At 44.2% G+C, this 23,812-nt stretch overlaps 1 protein-coding gene across 1 annotated transcript in view; it reads right to left on the bottom strand.

Annotated features, from left to right (window-relative positions):
* The window catches only part of nlgn2a (neuroligin 2a), a 195,931-nt gene that overhangs the window by 126,267 nt on the left and 45,852 nt on the right, over positions 1-23,812 (bottom strand). The window contains exon 2 of the mRNA XM_030076148.1: positions 3,704-4,667. Within this exon, the coding sequence (XP_029932008.1) occupies positions 3,704-4,199 (496 nt within the window). The 5' untranslated portion in view covers positions 4,200-4,667. The remainder of the gene's footprint in view (positions 1-3,703; positions 4,668-23,812) is intronic.

Below are 23,812 nucleotides of genomic sequence, written 5' to 3'. Positions count from 1 at the left end.
TAAACATGGGCCCAAACAAAATATAACCCATCTATTTCCTCTAGCATCCAAGCTAGGTTTCTTCTTGGATGTCTTCTGCAAAACAGCACAAGACATAGTGACACCAGATGCTGTGTGGTGAGTAAAAGTCTACAGCGAGGTCCCGTCTGGGGACACTGAGCCTAACTACTCTGACCCGTTCACCATGTAGCCTTGGTCAGTGTTGCTGACTGCAGGGAGCAGCATGCGGTTTGTCTGCTGGCCTGAGGCAGTGGCGGTGGCCGGTCCTTCCCTCCCCTCATCCATCGATCCACCGTGACTCTGCAGGAGCCAGATGAAAACCTCTCGCTATGATTTATGGGACGTCATCTCCAGGGGAACCAGCGTAGCAACCCCCCCCCTCCCTTGTATTCAGCGAGGGAAGAACCCGCCCGAGGGCACAACCAGTTCTCCAGGGTCCTAGGGCCTGATCCTCTATATTACTGCAGGGACACTGACAACAGTCCCAACGTCATTACTTGTAGAAAAGACAAGCCTGTGCTCCATTTTTTTTTTTTGTTGGTATTTTATTTAGGCCAGCACAGAGAAAAGTAAGTAATATTGATCTATGAAAAATTGTTAATTGGTTCTAATTAATTGTTTGGTATTAAAAAGATTCTCTATTTATTTATTTGAATGATTCTCTATGCTAAGTAGTTACTTGCATAGGTAAGGTTGAATGATTGCCAACAATAGCAACAGTTATTTATTTATTTTTTTTCTTATTAATGAAGGCCTCATTAGCATAAAGCAGTGTGTGGACAATTTCATAGTTTTTAAATGACAGAGGAAGGCCAAAGGAATGTCATCCAAGGTGCTAAGTCCTGATAAACAAATACTAAAATCTTCATTTGCATATCATTTTAACACAGCTGATTATCATGTACGGAATGTCCACAACCAAAATGCTGATTGTAAGTTAATATTTTACTTCTTGATCTGCTCCTTAGGAGTTACAAATTTCATAAGCATACAGATCATTCATGGCTACAGCAGAATTAATCAAAAAGTGCTGACACATGGTTAGCTGTCGCTGCTTACTAAGTACATTAGTATTAATTGAGGAACCATAAGTAACCACCAAATGTTAGCGTGTTTGTTTATCTATGAACAGACACACACACATTCGTGTTAGGGTGTCCCAGTTTCTTACATTTCCACCGATCGTTGCATTGAGAAGTAATTTTGGAGACTTAATCCACTTAAAATTAGAGGAGACTTTTAAGGATTCTGTCTTCAGGGTGCCCTCCAAAAGGATATGAGTAAAAGGCCTCGGGAGATGCTGATAGATGCAGCGTTAATGTTTTAAGGGTAAAAAGAGCAGAAATGTGGCCAACAGCAAGGAGAGAGGAGTGCAGACAGGGAGTAGTGGCCCAGCACAAGGTGAAAAGTACAAAAAAAGCACTGTCATGTGCCTGTGTTATGCAGTATGCATAGCCTTATGTGTCTGCCATGGGCAGAAATGTCCATGTGTGTGTCTGTGTGTGTGTGTACTGTGGCTGTGTGTCTATGTGCATGTTCAATTGTGCCTGGATTCATTTAAATGTGTGAGTGCATCTGTATATGTGTGTGGTTTTGTGAGCATACTCGAAATTGTTTGTGTGTGTGTGTGTGTGGCAAGTGGACGACAAGTGAGTGGTTGGTTACTGATCCCTCCTCTTCTCTCCTAACCAAACCTCTTTTCTCCTGGCTTCTGTTGTCAAAGATTTGGAGTGAATGAAGGAGGAGATGGGGAGAAAAAAAGGAGCATATAATAATAATAATAATAATAATAATAATAATAATAATAACAGCTAGCCACTACTACCCCCTCAAAAAAACAAAACACAACAAAACAAAACAAAAAAAAAACACCCTGGAGTAGCCAGGGAATGCTGAGACTAGCAATGTTATGCCTGACTTGGCCATCACAAACACACAAATGCACAAACTCACTCAACAGAGCATAGAAACACAGGGGAACACACAGACAAACATGTGCAAACAAGAAAAGCACTCTAACACACCCTCAGTGTGCTGTAATAAGGATGATGATGATGATGATGGTGGAAAAAATGTTGCTGTTCCCTGTTGAAGGTTGAAGGTCAAAGTCTGTGCTCTGTTCACTCTTTAGCCACCGATGTCAGCTCTGCACACCCACTCACGGAAAGTATTCCCCTGTGACATTTCCAGAGAATGTTCTGCATGTGAGCATATTGTTTGTGTGTGTGTGTGTGTGTATCTATGTATCTGCATCTTTGCACTTGTGCACCTCCCTGTGAGTGTATTTGTGAGCGGTTCCACATACCCACAGGTAGAAACACGTCGGTGAAAATGTTTGCACCAGGAAAAACAACCTGTGATGGTGTCAGGTGAATCGAGACCTGGTATACGGTGTTCTATATGTGGCTGTATGTGGTGATGACGGGGTGTCGAAGCGTCTGAGGTGGCGGGGCGGAGAGGACGAAAGGGTGTTGAGGTGTGAGCGGCTAAAAACGCTCAAGTGAGGCAAGCGCTGCGGGAGAGGCTGAGATGTGTTAAAGTGGAGGAAATCATTGCTGTAACACACACACACACACACACATAAACTGACGCTTGCACACATGAATAGGATATAAATATAGGACATTGGTGAATAAAAACACACACGCGCACACACACACAGCACATTTGGGAGTTTGTGCGGTGCAAGGCTGTTTAAGCGCTGTCTGGTGTTATGTCAAAACAGAGGGCATGGTGTTCTTTGGTCGCGGAATTGTTTTCCTTAAACTGACTCTTCTGTGCTTATTAAGTACACACTTATGTTTTCAGCAAGACAAGCTGTGTTCGTACAAATGTCAACTAAAAAGTTGCTTTCGAGAGACCTCGGGTTGTTTTGAGGTCAGTGCAAAAACATGTTGATATACCACATTTCTACATGGAAAAACCACCAAAGTGATTCTTTGAGGTCCTTTTTTCTTTGAAAGGTGGCAATTTCCGCTATTCTCTGCAGCCTATGTGAGAGGTATAAAAATGAAAAGACAAATGTGCCACTTTTCCTACAATACTCTAGGCAAGGAGAGAGAGAGGTGAAGAAAGTTTGTACTTTTTATGAGATATCACACCTCCAGACAAAATGGGAATATTTCTCTTTTATTGCTCACATACCTAATAGTGCCCAGACAGACAAAAATGTCTGAAATAGGATCTGAGTTGGGAGAAGAGGGTTCTTGACAGTAAAAAAAATATGAAAAGTCAAATGTCACCTAATCCTTTCCTCATAAAGTACCTGGTAACTGCTTCAGCGTTGGCCTTTGTTCTCTTGCTTTATAACACCTTGAATGGTAGGTACAACCAGAAATAGGTAATTGAAAAATCCTTTGACCCTCCGTGAAATTCTTTGCATAGTACCATCCCCTTTGTATATTAGTCCTCCACACACACTCCCCCCAATGCAAAACTCATAGTCACTATCTTCAATAAGCATATGGATTTTTGTGTGACATTTAAAGAGCATGAACCAAAAAAAGAATGAAAATATTAACTGGAATTTTCCAGACTTTTATTCCACATTGACTGAATCCCAAGGCTTCCCTCTTTTATGAGTGGTCCTAATTATCTACTCGCTGCTCTCAGCGTTACCCACCGCACTAAATCCCTACAGGTTGGAAGTTAGCAATCAACTCCCACCCTCTGCCAGCCCCTCCCTTGCCCCCTATCCACTTACCATCCTCCGTGGGCACGTAGATATTGAGGTAGAGGCAGTCTTCGCTCTGGTTCTGAATGTAGCCCGCTGCCACGTCCAGGTTGTCCGTGAACCACACAGGGAGCATAATCTCTGGGAGCACACCGTGCACGTTCTGAGGGCACACGGGGGCAAACTGGGTGGCGTTGCGGATCTCCTGCCAGGACCCTGGGGCTTCAGGCGGCTGGAAACGGCGGTCGCCAATGGGCGCGGTGGCGTAGGGCACTCCGAGGTACTGCTCCACAGGGCCGAGGATCTCGTTGTTCAAGTCTTTCTTGATTCCCCTTAACTTGCCATAGTTGGTGGTGACCATGGGATGCTTGGAAAGGTCCATCTTCTGGCAGGAGGCCAGGCTGAGGAGAAGCGCCAAGCCCAGCGCACCCAGCAGGCACCCGTCTGCAATGAGGCTAAGGGGCCGTGGCCGAGCCGACATACCCCACCCACCTCGTTTACTTAGAGAAACTGGGAAGAGGTACATGACTGGGTCTGTTCTGTTCTTATGGTCTGACTGGGTCCAGACAGGGTGCAGAACAGAAAATACCTCTGTCCTTCTCGTCTGTATATGGATTACAACCAATAATCTAGAATTTACAGGGTAAGTAGGGGATTAAATGCTCAAAGAACAACAAAAGCAGGCAGACCTTCAAAGACTAAGAGGAGTTTAAGGTTTGATAAGGGCTCCAAAGCGGAGTAGTTGAGGTGAGGTGGAGGGTGAGACAGTGTAACCCAGGGTCTGCTAGGGGGGAAATCGTTGGGGGGTTTGGGAAGGAGGTCTGCCCTCGGTGCCAGTGCCGGTGCCAGGTCAGTGTTGATGCTGTGTGAAGATGGTCCGAAATGCTTCCCAGTCCGCAGTTCTGTTACGTTCCATCCCTACTGGCTCCTTCTTATCCAGACTGTTCAGTTTAGCTCACTGATCCGGATCGATGTAGTTATCAGCCGCTGAACCCTGCAGAACGGGGTGAGAGAGGAGGAGGAGGAGGAGAAGGAGGGAAGAGAGACGAAGGGTGGAGAGGATGAGATTTAGGGAGGGAGAGGGGGTGGGTAAAACAGAGAGACAGAGAGAAAGAGAGAGAAAGAGGCAAAGGGGAATGAGGGAGAGAAAGAGAGAGAGATAAGAGAGATTATAGCTTATCTCCGACAGAAACATATTCCATTAAAACGTTGCCAGTGTAACATATTCCCTTAAACTGTTGCCAAACACATTTGCTCAAATGAAAGTGATGTAAATGAAAGAGGCACAGTAAAACTTGAGATAGCGGAGGGTATTGTTGAGATCAAGTCAATAAGAGGCTTCATATTGCACTTTGGACTTGCTGAAAAAGACCTTCAACACTGCAAAAACGCAAAATCTTACCAAGATTATTTGTCTTATTTCAAGTCAAAATGTCTTATTTCTAGTCAAAATATCTCATTACACTTAAAATAAGACATGATCAGCTCAGAAGTAACTTGTTTTTAGACAATTGTCTCTTGTTTCAAGTGAAAATTTGCTTGAAACAAGTGAAAATTTGCTTGTTTCATTGGCAAAAATTGTTTCTTGTTTCTAGTGAATTTTCAATTTTTCCACTGGCAAATTTTGCCAATGAAACAAGCAAAATTGTCTAAAAACAAGTTACTTCTGAGGTGATCATGTCTTATTTTAAGTGTAATGAGATATTTTGACTTGAAATAAGACATTTTTGACTTGAAATAAGAAAAATAATCTTGGTAAGATTTTGCGTTTTTGCAGTGAACGTGTGTGTGTGTGTGTTGGACAGTAGATGTGGTTGTGGCAGAGGAAACCCAAACGCCAAACCACAGCGTCAACACAACACAGCGAGTCGACTTGAACGCACTTTCCTTCCCCGTGTTTTAACAAACTCTGACACGTTCTGAGCCCGCAATCGTCCCGAGGAATCTCACATCGCACTGCTACTCCATGTAAGAGCTCATCTCTGAAGAAATCTCTGTATCTATTATAGATGAAAACATTAAACTAGAGTTGAAGTTTCTCCTGTCCTGGTCTGACCTGCATGAGGACATGCACCAAATCACTCCCGGTGAACTGTATTTAACCTGCCAGCTTAAGGCTAGCGCACACACATCCCTGGAGAGAGCTAATGTAGGCAAGCGTCTTAATCTAGCAGCACGACTATTGATGCCTCTATTTTTATGGTGATTAATTTCCTATAGGCTTTGATGCTGACTGTGGAGATAATAGTACAGTACACAGTGTGGAAGAGGACCAGAGGCTAGAGATTAGTTGGGCTGAGCCTTTCACTGCCCACTGAGGTCAAAGGTCAATAATGTGCGCCTGTAAGCAGCTTATAACAGCCCTGGACACTTTAGATCTGGCCTGCACGCGCAAACACACACACACAAATACACACACGTCTTAATAGATCCGAGCATGAATGAGTGAGCACGTACACTCATTCATGTAATCTACTGTTCGAATGTACAAATCCACATGTAATAGGCCTGCAGTCGGAAAGGCAGGAAGCATGAAAGAGATTATACGCTCCCAACATTCTTGGGTAATGTTATGTAATTGTGCAAGACGCTCACTTCAAACGTCATCAACGCAGAGTGGGAGCATATAGGAACAAGACAGGATGTACAGAGATCTCTCATGCATAGAAACACACACACACACACACACACACACACACAAGCATTAGCAGTGTGTCTCTGCTTTTCAAACCCAGCCATTGTGTTTCTCTCTCTCTCTCTCTCTCTCTCTCCCGTCCTCGCCGCCATTAGCAACAGGAGTGGGCTAATAAGCGTTGACTATATAAGCTTCTTCTCCCCAGTTTGTCCCTTGTTATGGCTTTATTTCTCATAATTGTCCCATTTAAAGTCATCATTAACAGTATTATAGCATCGCCTGCACTCATTGAAGCGTTTTCTTGTCGTTGTAGTTATTGTTGTTGTTGTTGTTTTTTGCTTTTCCCACTGCCAGTGAAGCTGTTTGAATTTCAAAGTATGGGAGACAAGTGTCCCAAGGCAAGACGGCGGATAATTAGAATGTATAGGCTGATGAGCTGGCTAGCAATCACAGCCACACTGATGAAAGACGCACAAATAAGGAGAATTGTTCATGTAATAATAAAACTCCTTATATACAACAACGTTTAAGAGGGGAGGATATTCTCCAGTTGATTTAAACCGAACATGTGGGGGTGAAGTGTAATGAAAACACATTTGTGTTCGTTCAGAGGCCGGTAATTGGGAGCGAGTGTTAAATGTTCACTATGCAGCGCCTCTGTAATCGCTCATTGTCTTCTTTGGGTACAGTATGCTCAGCCTAAACGTATTTGTGCCTGCCTCTGTTCCTCCCAGTGTCTACTTCTGCTGCTCTGCCCACGCGTGCGTGAACGTGTGTCTGGCTGTGTATGCTCTCATGGCGGAGCAGGCAACACGACGTGTGCTCTAATTAAACCATAGAGAGTGTACAGGCCGGCCTGCCTCATGCTGCACCCAGGGACGGGCCCTCAACCCACCCACACAGACACCCAGACACCAAACATCTACCATTAAACTTTCATCCTCCAAAACACATAAAAGAGACTGGGAGAGAGGCGGGCAGACAGAGAGGCAGGGATGAAGAGGGAGAGGGGGAAAAAGTACCAAAAAGCAGGGAGAGAAAAATGAGAGAGAAATGACAAAAAAGAAGGAAAGGAAGCAGGCCCCAGAGCTGATAAAGAGCTCAAATAAATAAATCAAGAGTCAGATGAGAAGTGTTCTGGAGTAAAAATGACATGAGGTGCTTCTTCACAGACCCCAGAGGTTCTGCCTCTCAGATTTGTGGACAGTAGGCTCACACCCCCAGACCCAGCGGGCAGTGGACAACCAGACATCCCTGGTAACCATCCAAAGTCCCATATTCAAGGCAGGCTTAAATATGCCTGGAGGGACCTCCAGAATTTCGGGGTGCGTCTGAATGTCTAATTGGCTAATTGGCTCAATTAGAGCACCTAATTGGTCTGGCTTTGCTGTGACCAGCAGGAGAGCTGAAGTGATTGATGAAGCAGAGAGAGTGAGAGGAGGGAGGGGGCATGGCAACAGAGCCATATAGGAGATGACACACCAGTGGGAGTGCTGTCTCTCTCACTGTGTGTGGCTTCAGGCAGGAAGGCAGGAACACACCGTCAAACTCACAGGCACACATTATAAGGCACGCTTTTTCCAAAATGCATGCGTGCCGTCACACACAGGGATGTTTTGCCACAGAGCCATGCCAACACACACTCATACATGACTCATCTGTGAGAGAATCATCAGAATAATGTTTTTCCTCAACCCTCAGGAGGCTGAGGGAAACAGGGGGACCACACAGGCCCTACAATGGCAGGCCATCAATATAAAACTATGCCTCTCTGCATCTTCCCCTCACCTTTTCCTCCATCCCACCCTCTCTCTCTCACTGGCTCTCTGGCTTTCCACTGGGTACTGCTCATCCGGATGTGTGCCAAAAAACCTCTGGAGGAAAGTGGAATTTCAACCGCATTTCTTTCTACAGTTCCTGCGGGATATTAAGGCTCTTTTTAATTGTTGACCATTCTCATCTATAGACTGTATTCCTGCATCGACTTGTATCACTGAATGAGAGCACAAATCAGTTCTACGTGTGGAAATTATTCAAATTATCATTGAAATGGGCATTAAGCTGAAGCTTCCAGAGCAACTTATAAGAGCTATAACAGTGGGTAACAATTATGGACGCTTATGTGACATACATCTGCAACCTCATGGTAACAGGACAGTCTCTCTAAGCAGTAGAGCCCTGCTTTGACCAGTCATTGTCACAGTTTAGCAGCTTAAAATGGGTTTTGTAGCAGTGGCTCGAATCAACTTGGAGATCACAGAGACAGAATCGAATCAACCCCAATCTCAATCCCACTAAAGCCAATTCCATCCAATTCCACTGCAATACAGCGGCAGAATCACCGACCACAGCCTCACATGTAATTGCTTGCCTCTCTCCGTGTTGTGCTTCCAGTCAGTCTGCCAGTGCACTGTGAGGCCCAGGTTCACCTTAATGATAGATAATAACCTGACTTGGTATAGGCTAATAGTGGGACTACAACAGGTGAAGGTGCCAGACAGCGCGGGTCAACAACAGAGGAGCTGAAGTCTAAAAATGTCTTGAGGTGGTGGACGGGAAGAGAGGCAGCCAGATCGAATGGCAGGGAACTCGAGAGCGGTCAGAATAACGTGAACGCCTGCAGGAGCGTATGTGGGAGTGCGACTGTTCAAATTGCATGGGTTTGTTTGCTCGTTCTAAACATGTGCAAATTCAAAACCACACACAGCATGACCACACGTTCATTACCTGCAAGCTTTCAAAGTCTGACGGTCGTTGAATCAGCACGATTCGCGGCCCACGATTGGCTGAGCAGAAAGCTGTTTCTTTTCTCTGGGTGCCACGGCGATGCCGATAGGTGGGGTAGGTGGCCACTGCGCGTCTGTGTGTGTGTTTACCATCCGGCTGACAGCTTTCGTGTGGGCTTCAAATAGCAAAGAGCCCACGGGCAGGTCAGTGCTTGTTCACGCCCCTGTCAATGCTTTATTTCATTATTTCTCATCTCTCCATCCCTCTCTTTGTCTGCTCGGGAGATGAGGAATCGAACACAGCTCTGAGATCAGCAGAGAGGTTAAAGGGTACGGGCAAGAAGTGGGAGTGATGTAAAGAGTAAGCCAAGAACGATAGGAATCAGCTCCTGCTAGGCCAACTGTAGCGGAAATCGCATTGTTTAGCTCTTCAGAAAAACATCAGCAATCTACGAAAGATGAATGTGCTCCAGCCTAGTTAAAGAAAGCCATGGATAAATTGTGAAATCGTGCTTTTTGTTTTCTTTACGTGACCAAATCTATCTTCCTCTTCCCCTCGTCATCAGACAATTTCTCATGGATCCCATTCGTGGATGGAGACACGACCCCTCCAATTTTTCAGCTGGCTATCTCCATCACTACTTTATAAAACACATCATCAGTTTCCTTTGTGCCAATACATTCAGCTGGCATTATCCTAATCACTGTGACATGCAAACAACCAGTGCTTATTTACTCTGGGGGCTCGCTGTATACTTCCATGTGGCTGTCAAGCAAATTTCAGACACTTTTTGCATATTTCAAGCCATCTGAAGATGAAAAGTGAAATGCATTTGGTAATATTCCAGCGTACCGTCTAATGACCATGCAATCATGACATACGTCTTACAAGGAAAGAAGAGACGGAGACTGTGGTGGATAGCTGTTTTAGACATTTCAAAATGTCCAAAACCACTTTTAGGCCATTCGTTGTTCTGATCTGAATTTTTTATTTGACAAATGCATCGCTTTTCCATCACTATTCATGACAATTTCCTTGTGGGAAAAAAAAAAACAAAAAAAAAATATCTGCCTCAAGCCAGCATAAATCAACATTTTTGCAATATTGCAGATTTTTTTTTTTTTTTAACAAAATGTGCAGTTTCTATTCAGCCTTTCTGATTCATGTCTCTCTCTCTTCTCCCCAAATCCTATTCACTGAGGCGTTATAGAGACTCGACTGGGCTGAAAAGGCTGGACTGTGGAAGAAAATGGGCTGATAGACTGCCAGCCACAATACAGACACAATGGGAGCATGGGGTACGGGGGGTGGGGTGGGGGGAGGAGAGACAGTATAGGCGCTGTCAGTTAACTTGTAGACAGCATGCAGATGCAAACACACATAACACAAGTGCACACACACACTCATTGGTGGTGATATGTGCATGAAGTGTGCAGAGGGTTGGTGGGGGGGGGGGGGGGGGGGTGGAGGGAGGGGTTCTGGGGTTGCGGCCCACCGGAGCGCCAAATTGGAAACAATGTGACGGCAAGAGTTAAAAGCAAATATTTACAGGGCTTTAATTTGCGTGGGGAGCGCTCGGTTTCCGGTGTGGGTCAGCGCGTCTGCAGCAGGGCTGAGGAACACGCAGGGGCATGGGTGGTAATTAGACTGACAGTGGTAGATTAATCACAGGCTGACGGCACTGCCTCTCCACAACACACACACACACACACACACACACACACACACACACACACACACACACACACACACAGCCTCATCACTTAGTCTGACTTGTCTGGCAAAATACTCTGGACGCTTTCTTCTCACCCAAAGAGGATCTCAGCCATCTCCTGCAAGCAGACCTCTCTCTCTCCCTCTCTCTCTCTCTCTCTCTGTCTTATTTTTTCTGTTATTTTTCTCACCCACACACACATGCAGACACACTGCCCAGCAGCTTGTGCTCTGATTACCTGCCGTTCCCTCTCTCCCTCTGGTCCCCTCTATAAATCACCGGGTCTAAATCTCGCTCGAGCCCCTCCACCCGCCTCAACTAATGACAGCCTCTGAGCCGCTTACTCCCACTCCCCAGGACCTCCAGTGGGAGCATCCAGGAGAGGCAGAGGACACCATGGTACTACCCCAGGGGGGAAAGCTCCTCTCTGGGCTAGAGGACGCCGCCAAAGGCTCTGTGAAACGCTCCAGGGAGGGGGCGGTGTAGTTGGCAGGGAATGCCGCCATTAAACACGTTCCACATTTAATAAATATTTTACAGCCTTCTAAGTGGTTCTGACCTTGGACCACAGTATGGAAGGGACAGGAGCGAGTCTCACAACTTTTAAGACTTTCTCACAATATGTAATTCAATTTGGTCAGAACAGGTGTTTTGAGGCACACTCCTAGATTTGAACACAAAAGCAGGTCAGTCAGTCAGGGAAAAACATTTACCTGGAAGCTGTTAAACATTTTAATTCACACCAATGAGAAAATCATTCACTTCAAGTCATGGGTGATGTTGATTAGGCTGTATATAATACATAAAAACAAATGTAACAGTTGCATTATTGTGAAATTTAACTCAAATTTACAAGCTGTCAAATGACACAATATTTAAGTGATCAATAAACAATATATGCTTTTTATAATTCTAAAACTACAGACATCTCACTACATATGCAGTGCTTTTGTGTGTGTACACGCCATGCTTACTAATATCTAGCCTCCCCACTCCACCACATGACTGGTGAATATTTTTTGCAATGTTATTGTCAGCTGCTCTCAATGAGGATATCTGCTAAATGTCTAGAATGTAACATAAATGTGGCCCTTGGCTAAGATCAGGAGATGATCAGATGGCATGGTGCCATAAACATTGATATGACAATTTCATGTCACAATTAGCCTCGCCAGAATAACTGCGATTCACAGTATTATCCCAGTGATCATCAAAATATGCTTGAAACTGATAAAATGGCACTAAAACATAATGGAATTACTTAACCTTACCTTTTATCAAGAAACAAATATTTTTTATTGCATCGCAAGGACACACATCTTCTTTTAGTGAATTCCTTTTTAGTGAAAAACACTAAAACTCTTCTCAACACCCAGCTGGCAATCACAATGAGAAAAAAAAAAAAAAAAACATGTTTATCATGATTATCCCGATGATGAAAATTCACCGCGATCAACTTTTCCTGAGTGTTTTATCGACCCATGATAAAATCCTCGTCATCACCATTATCATTGTCACTCACTGTCCCATAGTGCCATATTTAACGCAGGGGGGCTGGGGCACATCAGGTCAAATAGGCCAGAGAGGCAGGGAGGTGGGGGTTGGTTAGGTCCAAGAAGAACCTATAGGGGCATATGGGCAGAGCAAGGCTCAACTCTGTGTGTAAAGTTTGTGAGATGGAGTGAACACGTGTTAACTGGGCAAGTGAATGACGCCAAGGTGGAAATGAATGGGGGCTACGGCACGATGCCACTGGTGTGCAGGCTGATGGCACTTGGATTTTGATTAGCAGCACAGTTGGACTTCAGCCCTGGGCCAGATGAAGGAAGTATCCCATTAAAATACTAACTAAAAGGACTGGGAGAGAAGAACCGCTGTATGAAAAGCGACAAGCTTTTTGATTCCCGAGTCTATTAGACCTCAAGACAAAAGAGATGTTGTGTCTCTTACAAGAGTTGAATCTAGATTTGGCCCACTGCAACATCAACCACAGTAAAAGCAGGTGATTCTGGAGGAGCAAGATCCAATCATGCTTTCCTGATTCGCCTCTGATGCTCTTTTAGTGATCAGGATCACAATCAGCAAGAAGTCATCTTTTTGAGGCCATTTAAATATAAGTTAACTAATCAAACACTGCAAAAACTCCAAATCTTACCAAGATTATTTGTCTTATTTCAAGTCAAAAATGTCTTATTACTAGTCAAAATATCTCATTACACTTAAAATAAGACATGATCACCTCAGAAGTAACTTGTTTTTAGACAATTGTCTCTTGTTTCAAGTGAAAATTTGCTTGTTTCATTGGCAAAATTTGCCAGTGGAAAAAGTGAAAATTCACTTGAAATAAGTGAAAATTAGCTAGAAACAAGAAACAAATTTTGCCAATGAAACAAGCAAATTTTCACTTGTTTCAAGCAAATTTTCACTTGAAACAAGAGACAATTGTCTAAAAACAAGTTACTTCTGAGGTGATCATGTCTTATTTTAAGTGTAATGAGATATTTTGACTAGAAATAAGACATTTTTGACTTGAAATAAGACAAATAATCTTGGTAAGATTTTGAGTTTTTGCAGTTAAATGAGAGACCAAAGTTGATTTGGCAGAGCAGCCACTAATGAACTCCGACTAGTGATGCTGCACATACTGGCTGGCTCTATTAATGTTATACTGTTACAGTGACACCACTGTCACTTATTTGTGCTGTATCTGCTCCATTGAATAGGCCAGAGCCAGCAGGGTCTTTATTAATATGTCTGTGTCATCACTTTAATGTAGGAGATTTACTTTATTAAATTGTGGTAACAGTTATGGTTACATCTGTAGCTGTAGTCGTAGTTGCAGACATAGTTCTATCTATACTTGTATTTACTGATGTATAGTTGTATTTATTGATGATTTCTTGAAGTCATGTTTATTATAGTAATTATAATTGCAGTTAAAGGTACAGTTAATCACAGTTTTGGCTTTAGTTGTACTATTTGTAGTGACAGGCACAAGTATAGCTGCAGTGCTAAACAACAGGTCCAGCTCTAATTATGGTATTAGCACAGGTAGATATAGCCACGGTTATAATGTGGTGACGACCAAGGCTGACAGTGAGCAGGATGGCAGGGGCCAGCTGGGGACATGGTAATGGTAATGGCCAGCTATGAACTCTGAGTCACAGAGAGAGAGATACGTAGAAATGAAGTGGCAGAGAGGGAGAGAGAGGGAGAGAGAGGAGAGTTTGGAGAGCTGCCACCCTGAGCTTGTTGTCTCTGACAGATGGCCGGTGTGACACATGAGCGGCTGTTGCGTCACGGACGGTATGATTGTCTGTTAGGCTTTCCCAAAACGAGGAGGGGGGGGGGGCACGTCAACCGTCGCTGTTACTATCTTCGCCGGTTGTTCTCCTCTGCCCTCCTCATCTATTTTGGTCTTCTCTGCCCTCCAATTAATTTAATTCGACGCGCTCCACCAACAGTAAGACTTGCTGAATCTTATGAAGCCAAGGAGAGGGTGTGGGAGAAATATCAAAAGAAAGGGCACGGTGAGAATAATCCTCAGATTATAATCAGTTTTATTAATAACAAGTTATACCCCTAAACACTCTTTTTCTCTCGCCCTGATCTTCTTCCTCCTTTATCTCTTTCTTTCCCCCTCCCCTCCTTCCCTCCTTCCTCTGCGATACCTATTAGCATGTGCCATGAATATTCATCCAGTGCTTTAATCTATAGCTGAGCTCATCTAGAAAAGCTGTTTGTTTTAGAACGGGGGGGAGAGAAGGAAGACGCTCTCATGAATATACATGGTCAGCATGTGTGAGTGGGTGTGGAGGGTGGTGAAGCTCTGATGGGTATGATGATGTAAGCACGTACACAGTATGGTCAGATTGAGCATACATGGTGCATATGTGTGTGTGTGCATGGCAGTGGTAGGTGACGAGGAGGCCTCAGCACTGAGTATCTGTTGCTCTGATTGACTGAATGAGGTCTGCTCGTTTGGACAGGCTGCAGCGACACAAACACTCCTGCGTCTCTCAAGCGACTGCAGGGCTTGCTGGCAAGAAAAAAAAAAAAAAAAGTGAGCCCGCAAAAAGTTTCATTCTCTTCCCGCTTCTCCGTCTTGCCTCCACACGCCTCTCCACTCCCTCTTTCTTTCTCTTCTTCTTTCTCTATTGCCTCTCTGGCTCCATCTCTTGTCTTTTCTCCTCTCGCCATCTTCTGTCTCTCCGCTCGGTATGAGTGCTATCATCTGTTCCTTCACCCTTTTCTCTCCCTCGTCTCCTGCTTCCTTCCTCCTCCTCTGCTGTCGCTGTCTTTCAGTCTGTGTGTGTGTGTGTGTGTGTGTGTGTGTGTGTGTGTGTGAGACAGAGGCATGTTTGAGGTGTCACAGCAGTGCGAAGCAGCACAGTGGGATATCGAACGCCGTTGCCTCTTCCTCCTTCTCTCTCTCTCTATTCGTCTCTCTTCTCTTTCTCCATCTCAGCATCTGAGGAATCAGGGGCCTCTGCCCCTCGGCTCCGGAGGAAATAATGAGGTGCCAGCAGAGAGCGGCGGCTCCACTGCTCAACAGCAACTGAAGAATGACTGAAGGAGGAAAGGAGTGAGGGGAGACGAGGAGGCCTGGGAGACTTCTCCCCACTTGGTGTGTGTGTGTACTTGTGCGTGGGAGGGGGGGCAGGTCACACTCGGTCCTGGGTGGCGCGTCGTCGCGCGGCGCCGGTGGGACGGGTTTTGCCGCCACAAAACGTGTCCCCGTTTCTTTCCCTTTGTTTCCAGGGCTGCGTGTTACTCCCACCCCGGGGCGCCGCGCTGCATGCTTCCTGCGCACCAACTGCAGCAATTACCAGCAAAGCGTGTTGGCGTGTGCGTGTTGCTGTGTGTGTGCATGTCGCTCGTTAAGCTCCTACATATGCACTGAGAGGCGCAGTGTGAAAAAGTAGGTTACTCTGATATGTGGGTTTTTTTCCCGTCGTTCCCTCAGCCTTTCAGTTTTGTTGCCTCTCTCGCTCCGTCTCTCCCTCTTCTCCTCCCCTTCCTCAATACGGCGCCATGAAAAATGAATAAGACAGTGCAGCTCGTTTGATCCTCTCTCGCAGCCCGTGCTGTAATTTGAGGTACGGGTGGGGGGTGGGGGTGGGGCGGGGGTAACAATAAAACCAGTTTTTATAGGATGACGCAAATCCGCACGCCGCGAGCGTCGAGGGAGAGCAAAGCTCCATGGCTCTCTGCCTCCTTCAGCCTCCCTGCCATCACCAACTGGCTTTCTCTGCTCTGCCTCCTCTTTAGCCCTTGCTCCCTCTTCTTTCTCTCCCCATGGGAGCAATTTTCAGTGAGATATATTCGATGTTCAATACTCATCTACTCTCCTCCTAAATCTCAGTGCCTGTGAGTGTGTGTGTGTGTGTGTCTCTCTCTCTCTCTCGTACCATGTGGGCAGGCACCAAAAGCCCTCTGATCATGAGGACAGGACAAATTTCCTCCTCATAAACCCATATGTTTTATAGATGTGGACAAGAATCATGGCCCACTCAGGGCTGTGGAGGGCGCTATTATTTATTATGCAGTGGGACTCCCATAGGAGGTTTCATGGTTGAAAACTGACAACATAATTTAATGGCTAAATAATTTGATGGTTTGTTTACTGAGCTAAATCAATGACTTTAACACTGGACCTTATGCTAATCTTCAGCATCACGCCAAATCAAGACTGGACAGAGCCAAGTGGCTGACCTCGACATGTCAGTTTGCTCCAAAACCATATTTTGTCCTTTGCAGAGATGCCTTCTAGAGAGGGATGTCCCAAGTGCTGTCCCCCCTCTGGCTGTCTAATAGGGACAGCAGCCATGACGGCTGAAACTCCGACTGACACGGTTGGAGTTGGGGAGTGATCCTGGATTATGGCAACCGGCTGCTGAGGCCCAGTAATTAATTACAGCGGCCAATAATAATCAGGGCTGGGCACTAGAGAGCGGTCGCCGGGCAGAACATGGAGGTAGAGGAAAACTGGTGGTGGATCCGGTGTGTGTCTGCGGCCTCCGAGCCCTGTGGGTACCGCCATGCCATGCGAGCACCTGCTCTAACAACATGGCAGCTAACAGCTTTCAGTGTGTGTGTGTGTGTGTGCTGGCAAGGGAGCAGTTTGACACAGGTTGGCAGGAGAGGGAGGGAAGAGGGACAGCGCTTTATATGCAACAATACCTAGTTAGCCACAGTAGCTGCTAGCCTCTTGGGCTTACTGCACAGTGTAGCTGTGATTCATCTGTTTGTTTTACAGTAGGTGGGTAGCACAGGCACACACACATGCACACACACACACACACACATGCAGAGCAAACAGATGCATGAACACTATTAAACCCATAACTTATGTCCAGCTGCACAATAGCAAATGTTCTAACTGTTTGTTGTTCAAATGCAGTCAGGCAGTGTGACGTCAGTTTACAGGTTCAGACACAGATGCTGATGTATATAGGGTCCAGAAGCATGTGACTAATGCACTACACATGCATATGCAAATACACGGACTGTGTGTTCCCATAGTGCATTAACTGCTGTATGCCTCGGGACAGGCGAGTGTACAGTATATACAGTATTCTCATCTCCCCGTGTGGCAGATTAAGCAGCACTAATAGAGATCCATCTAAAGGCTGTGCTTGAGAGTCAGTGTAAATCCTCTGAAAATATTCCTACAAGCACAATGAGCTGTCATGCCTTTGTCCTCGACAGCGAGCAGTCATCAAGTGAACACATTTTTGATTCATTTACTTACAAATATCCTATTTTCATAACATGGATTACAAGTAAACACTCAGTTTACTTGTTTAGTTCAGTTTAAGAAAGTCGGTGCACATGACATGCATATTCATGAACGCATCATTGCATGTGAGCTGGTAGACATTTCTGGACATAGCATTTATGCTGCTTCCATCTGTGGATGCTAATATGCAAGCGGCAGCTTTCTGTGCATGTCGAGAGCTAGTGATACACAGTTGCATGTTTGCGTTTAACCTGTTACTCCGTCAGTGGAGATGCTGCATCATTAGTTATTTATTTATTTGCTATATTAGTTTCAAAATATCCGGATGCCATTAGGGATGCACCGATCTATGGGTTATGTTCCACCAATAATCAATTTAGTTGGTCGTTGGCCGATTGAAATGAAGCAAACTACTGAGATTTTCTGAAACTGCACAGCATGTAAAAATGCGCAGAATGCATACAAATAGTAAAATTTCAATATAACGCATGCTTGTTCATTTGGCTGCATGGCATAGCTGGCCTTCCCATGTTACCAAGTTTTATCCAAAAAGTAATGACAATTAGTTGCTTCTTACTGTCATATTTCCCCTGGTAGTGGAAGAAAACTGTTTCCATTGTAGCCTGTGTTGCTGCTATGAAATGGAAAAGGCTGTGAAATTCCAAACAAAATGTCAGAAATGACATTGTGGCTTGTGGCGCTAACCTTCTGCTGACAGATGACTGGCTCATAATTTTTATAATGTGCTTTTGATCACTTTCCTAATTTGGTAACTAGAACTGTTTTTTCATGTTTGATCACCAAAGGCCCATTCAGAACATTTATCTGCCCATTTTGATATTTTGACAGCTGTTTATTGTTTTACTATCCTCAGTCTTACATTTGCTCGATTCTGATCTACATCCTATACTCTGCTGCTAAAAATGACCCAATTTCGTCCTTAAGGATTACTTAAGCTTCATCTAATCTAGGTTGGTGAACTCTGTTTCACATCCAAAGAGGTTGGTAAACTGAGTTAAAGGTGAAGCGAGGTTACCTTCCACTAAATCCTCGTCAATGAGATGTCAGCTGTTGAGGTTGCCAGTAGCTACACAAGGAAAGCCCACATTTAATTTCTAGTCGCTCACATCTACACGCTCCAAAAATACTTTCAGCATGACTAGTGTTACATTAGAAATTACTGGCTGGCTTAAAGCTCTCCTATAAATGTACCTTGCGCACCCTAAGCCAAACCGGGGTCCTTGCCAAAGTCATCTGTGAAGAATCAAACCGCACTAAAACGCTTCGCCTTCGATGCTCCCCCTCTTTTTCTCGCCCCACGCTGCGAGATCTTCTGCGCTACCCACCCACGGGGGGGTAAAGGGGTTGACGGGTGGGGGGTTTACCAGCATCTGGCACGCTCACTCCAAGGCGCATGGAGCTCTCATTTGCATATCCCTCGCTTGACGTGCTCACAGTTGTGAAGACGCTCATTTGTTTTGCCAAATTAGGAGCTTTTTTTTTTTTTTTTAAGCTGTTTGGATTTGGTCTTGAGCCCTGGGATTTTTTTTTTTTTTAGCTGTGAACCTGCTGTGGTATCTAGAGTGTGAGAGGTAGAGAGAGATGGAGGGCAGCAGACAGAGAGAGAGGCATTTGGAACATTTGGTGCACTCCGTGAATAGTATTGCGCAATAATGTAATTCATTGGACTATGGTTGGTTAGAAACAGTGCCTGAACAGCCTGGCTCTTCCAACAAATGGTCTGTGTGTGTGTGTGTGTGTGTGTGCGTGTGTACACAAGCCTGCATGTGTGAGCATGTTCCGATCCCCCCTGCCCACTCACATATGGCTACCTTCTGCTACTAACAACTAAGCCAGGGCTCGCTCTATTGTTTAGATAGAAAATCATAAATTCAATTCCCATTGTAAACAAAGTAGTTCCATTCATTGTGCATTCATTTAAAAGGGGGGGGGGGGGGGGGGGGGGGGGGGGGACTTCTCAATTAAACAGTTCCTCTGTGGAGCTCCTGTGGCCAACGACAGCATCAATTTGCAAACAAAGCCAGAAAAAAAGGCAAAAAAAAAAAAATCAATAAATTTTTATGTCCAATTTGAGATTTGTTCTGTTATCAATTCTGAGTCTTGGTTCCCATGTGTCTGGCTTTGGAAGAGACGTCTCCTTTTTTACAGATTATGACTAGACCACCCACAGCCGTAGTATATCAATTCAAATTTAGTAGTAGTCTACTAAATAGCACATCAGTTAAGTTCAGTACATTTGTCCCGCATGGGAAATCTGACACCACCACAGAGAGCAAAAATACACAGCTCAATAAAAACGCAAATTAAAAAAAAAAAAAAAAAAAAGTCAAAACAGTCCAATAACTAGATTGAGCGTGGAGCAAAACTGAATTTCATAAAGGTAAATGTGCAAAAATACAGATAAGTAAAATGGTGCTTACAGCGGAGTTTAAAGCTTAGAGCAGAATTTAAATTTGTGAGCATCCTTTGTGACTGCCAAAGAGGCAAGCTTAAGGTAATTTTTTTTTTTTTCAAGTATATATGAAAATTTAACTTAAAAATTGTATACATCTATACTAAGGGCAAAAAAGCAATTACATGAAGTTCATCACTGAAAATCTCGAGGAATGGGTCTAGTAAAAGCATGTCAAGCATATCAATTTGCACTGCTACCCAATTTATATGAGTAGGTACCACTGTTTTTCCAATGGTGGAAATCTCATTTTGCAACAATAATCTTAGCGCCTGTCCTTATATCAGTATTGTAGCCTAATGACTGCCAGACTAATTGCTAGGAATGTCTATCAAAGATCAGAATCAGACTGGATCAAGGTGTATTTTGACTGATCAGAATCGGCAACGTGACCAACGATCAAATCTCGATCCGTTTGTTTTATTAATTCCTCCAAAGGAGGGAGGGGAGTCGCAACATCATGCCTGCAGTGAGGAATTACCTTAAACTACAGACAGAAAGCAGCCCAACAGCTGCATGTAATGCTTGAAGTGGTAATCCATTGAGGCTTAGCAGCAATGTTAGTGTAATGGAGAGGTATTTATTCTCATATTTTGGTTTTTGAACATAACAGAGATCATTTATGATAAAAGAAATGCAGGTTTGGTTTGGTTTTAAATTGATCAGAGTATAAAATGACAACATTTTACGATTTTTTTTGGGCTGGAGACAAAAGAAAAAGTTTGGGACCATCCCTACTAACTGCTCCTTAATTTCATAAAGCTCAATACTTTCTAAGCAGTATATCAATTTCTAGCAACAGCACTTGTGGCAGAAATATGATACCAACAGGTTCTTGCCTTCTGAGAAACAATACACTTTTTACAGAAGTGAAGTGGCCGACTAGTATAACAGTGACCATGATAAGAGGGATTAGCATGATATTCAGTGAAATGAGTAAAGAAGCTGAGCTTTTGAGTCCAGCTGGACACCAGTGATAACTGCTGGGCTGATTAACCACCCAGCTAGTTAATTTCATTTTTCAGGCTCTGTTTGCAAAGATGGTGCTTATGTAAGTGCTTCAAATTAAAATTGAATTATGCTGTATGTCATATTCACCGAATATTACATAGCGCCTTGCACGGCACCCAGCTGTACATCCCTCTTGCTGTGGTCTTATAGCCTAAAGGGAGTTTTGTTTTATAGCTGAATGACACAGAAGAAATCAGGAATTGGAATATAATGCTCAATCCTCTTCCCCCTAGTTGCATATTTTTCTCTGAGGATAAAGTAATCCAAAAAGAAGACCTGGTTAAGTAAAGGTTAAAGGGAAAATTAGCCAGCACCCAATTAAGACCTTATATACTTAAGCACATGGTAATTAATGTATGACAAGAGTTTAATTAGCAAGCAGACTAGCTCTCATTAGCCACTGTCATTCACGCTCAACTGTAGAAATCTGTACATTTAGCGTGCTGTGTGCATGTGTGTGTGTGTGAGTGTGTGTGCATTATGTATCTCCATTTTTGTGTGGTGCTTAGCATCCTTACTTAAGAGGTGTCAAGCTTAACCAGGTCAAAGATGGAAAAAAATTGTGTTGCTGCTTTACGTGTGATTGTTTGTGTGTCACATGCGTACGTGTGTGTGTGTGTGTGTGAGCATGTGTCTGCATGTGTGTGTCTGCGGTATGGAGCGTGACGGACCAGTGCTGAGAATAATTAACTCTGGTGACCCAGTCGCCACGGTGACGGAGACACTGCTGTGACTGGGACGCCTGTCAAATAGACTGGTCATCACACTCCACAGGTGGCACCGGATGGAGAGGAGACTTCACACACACGCGCGCACACACAAACACACAAAAAAACAGATTTATGCACTCACTCCCTGACATGCAGGGGTGCACACACACTCACACTTAGACACTCATGAAAACACACACACAGTCACAAGGTGTTGTCTGATATTAATTAACATATGGGCCATGTTACCATCTCTATATGCTGGGAAAACGCACATAATGTCGCACCTTCAAATTGTCTTCAGCAGCTCTCTATGCAGTGCCTATATATACACGTGTACTTGTCTGCTTGGTACACTTGGCACACACTTGTTCACACCGTGCTGCAGGGACACCGCATGTGCACACCCGCACACACACACAGGCATATGGCGAGAGGCTGGCTGTTAGTTCGCACCCCTGACATCTCTGACAAATTGACTCCTTTATGCGAGTGGAAGTGTGTGGTGGGGGGTGGGGGGTCCGTGCAGGTGGGGAGGGTGAGCAAGTTAGTGGATCGTCTCATTCACACAGACCAAAGGGGAGCGATATCATACTAATGCCCACATGCACACAGCTCCACCTGTGACATCACCAGAACGCGCACAAACCTTGCCACCGAGGACGGAGCTAAGATGGAGGAGCTGGGGAGGGAAGGAGACAAGAAAGGAGCAGAGGAGGAGGAGGGGGAGGAGGAGGAAGAGGGGAGCGGTGAGAGGGCGAGAGGGACGGAGGACAGGGGCAAATGAAGGACAGAGGGGTGAGAGAAGGAGGAGAGGTGTCAGAGAGACAGATAGAGTTCGGGGCATGAAAGGGAATGAGGAAGAGGGGAGAGCGAGGAGGGAAGGTGCTGGAGAAAAGGTGAATTCGTAAAGAGGCTATTGAGGAGAGATGTGAGGCGGAGAGCAGCAGGGGTGCCTCCGTTTGAACTGAGTTTACCATGCTTTTTATGATGAAATAGAGCTTGTCCACCCTTTTTAAGTTGATATGAAACCTCACGATATGAATTAATAGCTGCCTCTATAGTAAAATGTATCAGACTGATCTGAGTTCAAAGAAAATAGTGATTTTTAATGGGAACAAAAGATAAATTCACATTATGCTCTAAGTATACATTACATACCTTTGAGTAGATAAGTATGTCAGGCAATATTCAAAAATATCTGTCAACTGTATTCTGTAGCCATAACCATGAATATATATACAGCAAAGTGATTTTGGTTGAGGTTGCATTGTTGTTCAAATAAGAAATATGATCCAGTGGTTGATCCCTCATGGCTCAGAGCAAAATTGCACATGCCTTCCTAAAAGCACAGACAAATGCATCACAGGTAGATCTGGTAAGTTTTCATGATAAAATTCTATCATATGCAGTATCTGATTATGCTTGGTATGAAATCCAGGTAAAAAGAGTTGCTTGGCTTTGATTTATCATGAAAGCCTTTTGCTTAGTTCACAGGACAGTGATCACTTTTGCTTTAATTCCTCATTATTTATTTTCTTGATTGAACATTTTGAAATGCTTCATGATAGCAGACACTTTGTCTAAAAATATTACCTATGTAGGTGAAAATATATTTGAGTAAAAGAGTTAAAAGTGAAAAATTACTATATGATGAATTTTTATTTGGCACTGAGCAAGTAGAGATTTGAGAACTCAAAAAGGAAATGTGTGTCTCTCCTCATATAAGCATTTAAAACTCATATAAACACATGTTGGCTGCACTACAAATTAAAAGACTGTCATTATTTGTTTGTTTGCTGTTGACTAGAATATCATGACAGAAGCATGGATTAAATGTTAAAATTCTGGGGTCAAAAGAAGACTCCTGAGGGGAACCAGTGAGCAGGGCATGGAGTAGGTTGTGTTTTTACTAAGCTCCTCCATCTTTGCTAGATCTAAATAATAAACGCTTGCTTTTTACCCTTATTGATTCATAAAACTCTGAATGGTGGCTAAGAACAGGGAAAAAAGGACCTAAAGGACGCAAGATACTCTTAGCTCACCAGGTTCAGCTAGCCCAAGGGATGCCCCTACAACAGAAACACTGACAGAGGAATCCTCATCGCCCATTCTAGAGGCCAGCAG

Source organism: Myripristis murdjan, chromosome 18 (genome assembly GCF_902150065.1).
Source record: "Myripristis murdjan chromosome 18, fMyrMur1.1, whole genome shotgun sequence".
Lineage (NCBI taxonomy): Eukaryota > Metazoa > Chordata > Actinopteri > Holocentriformes > Holocentridae > Myripristis > Myripristis murdjan.
The sequence above is the reverse complement of the archived record's forward strand: the minus strand, read 5'-3'. Positions and strand labels throughout refer to the sequence as shown.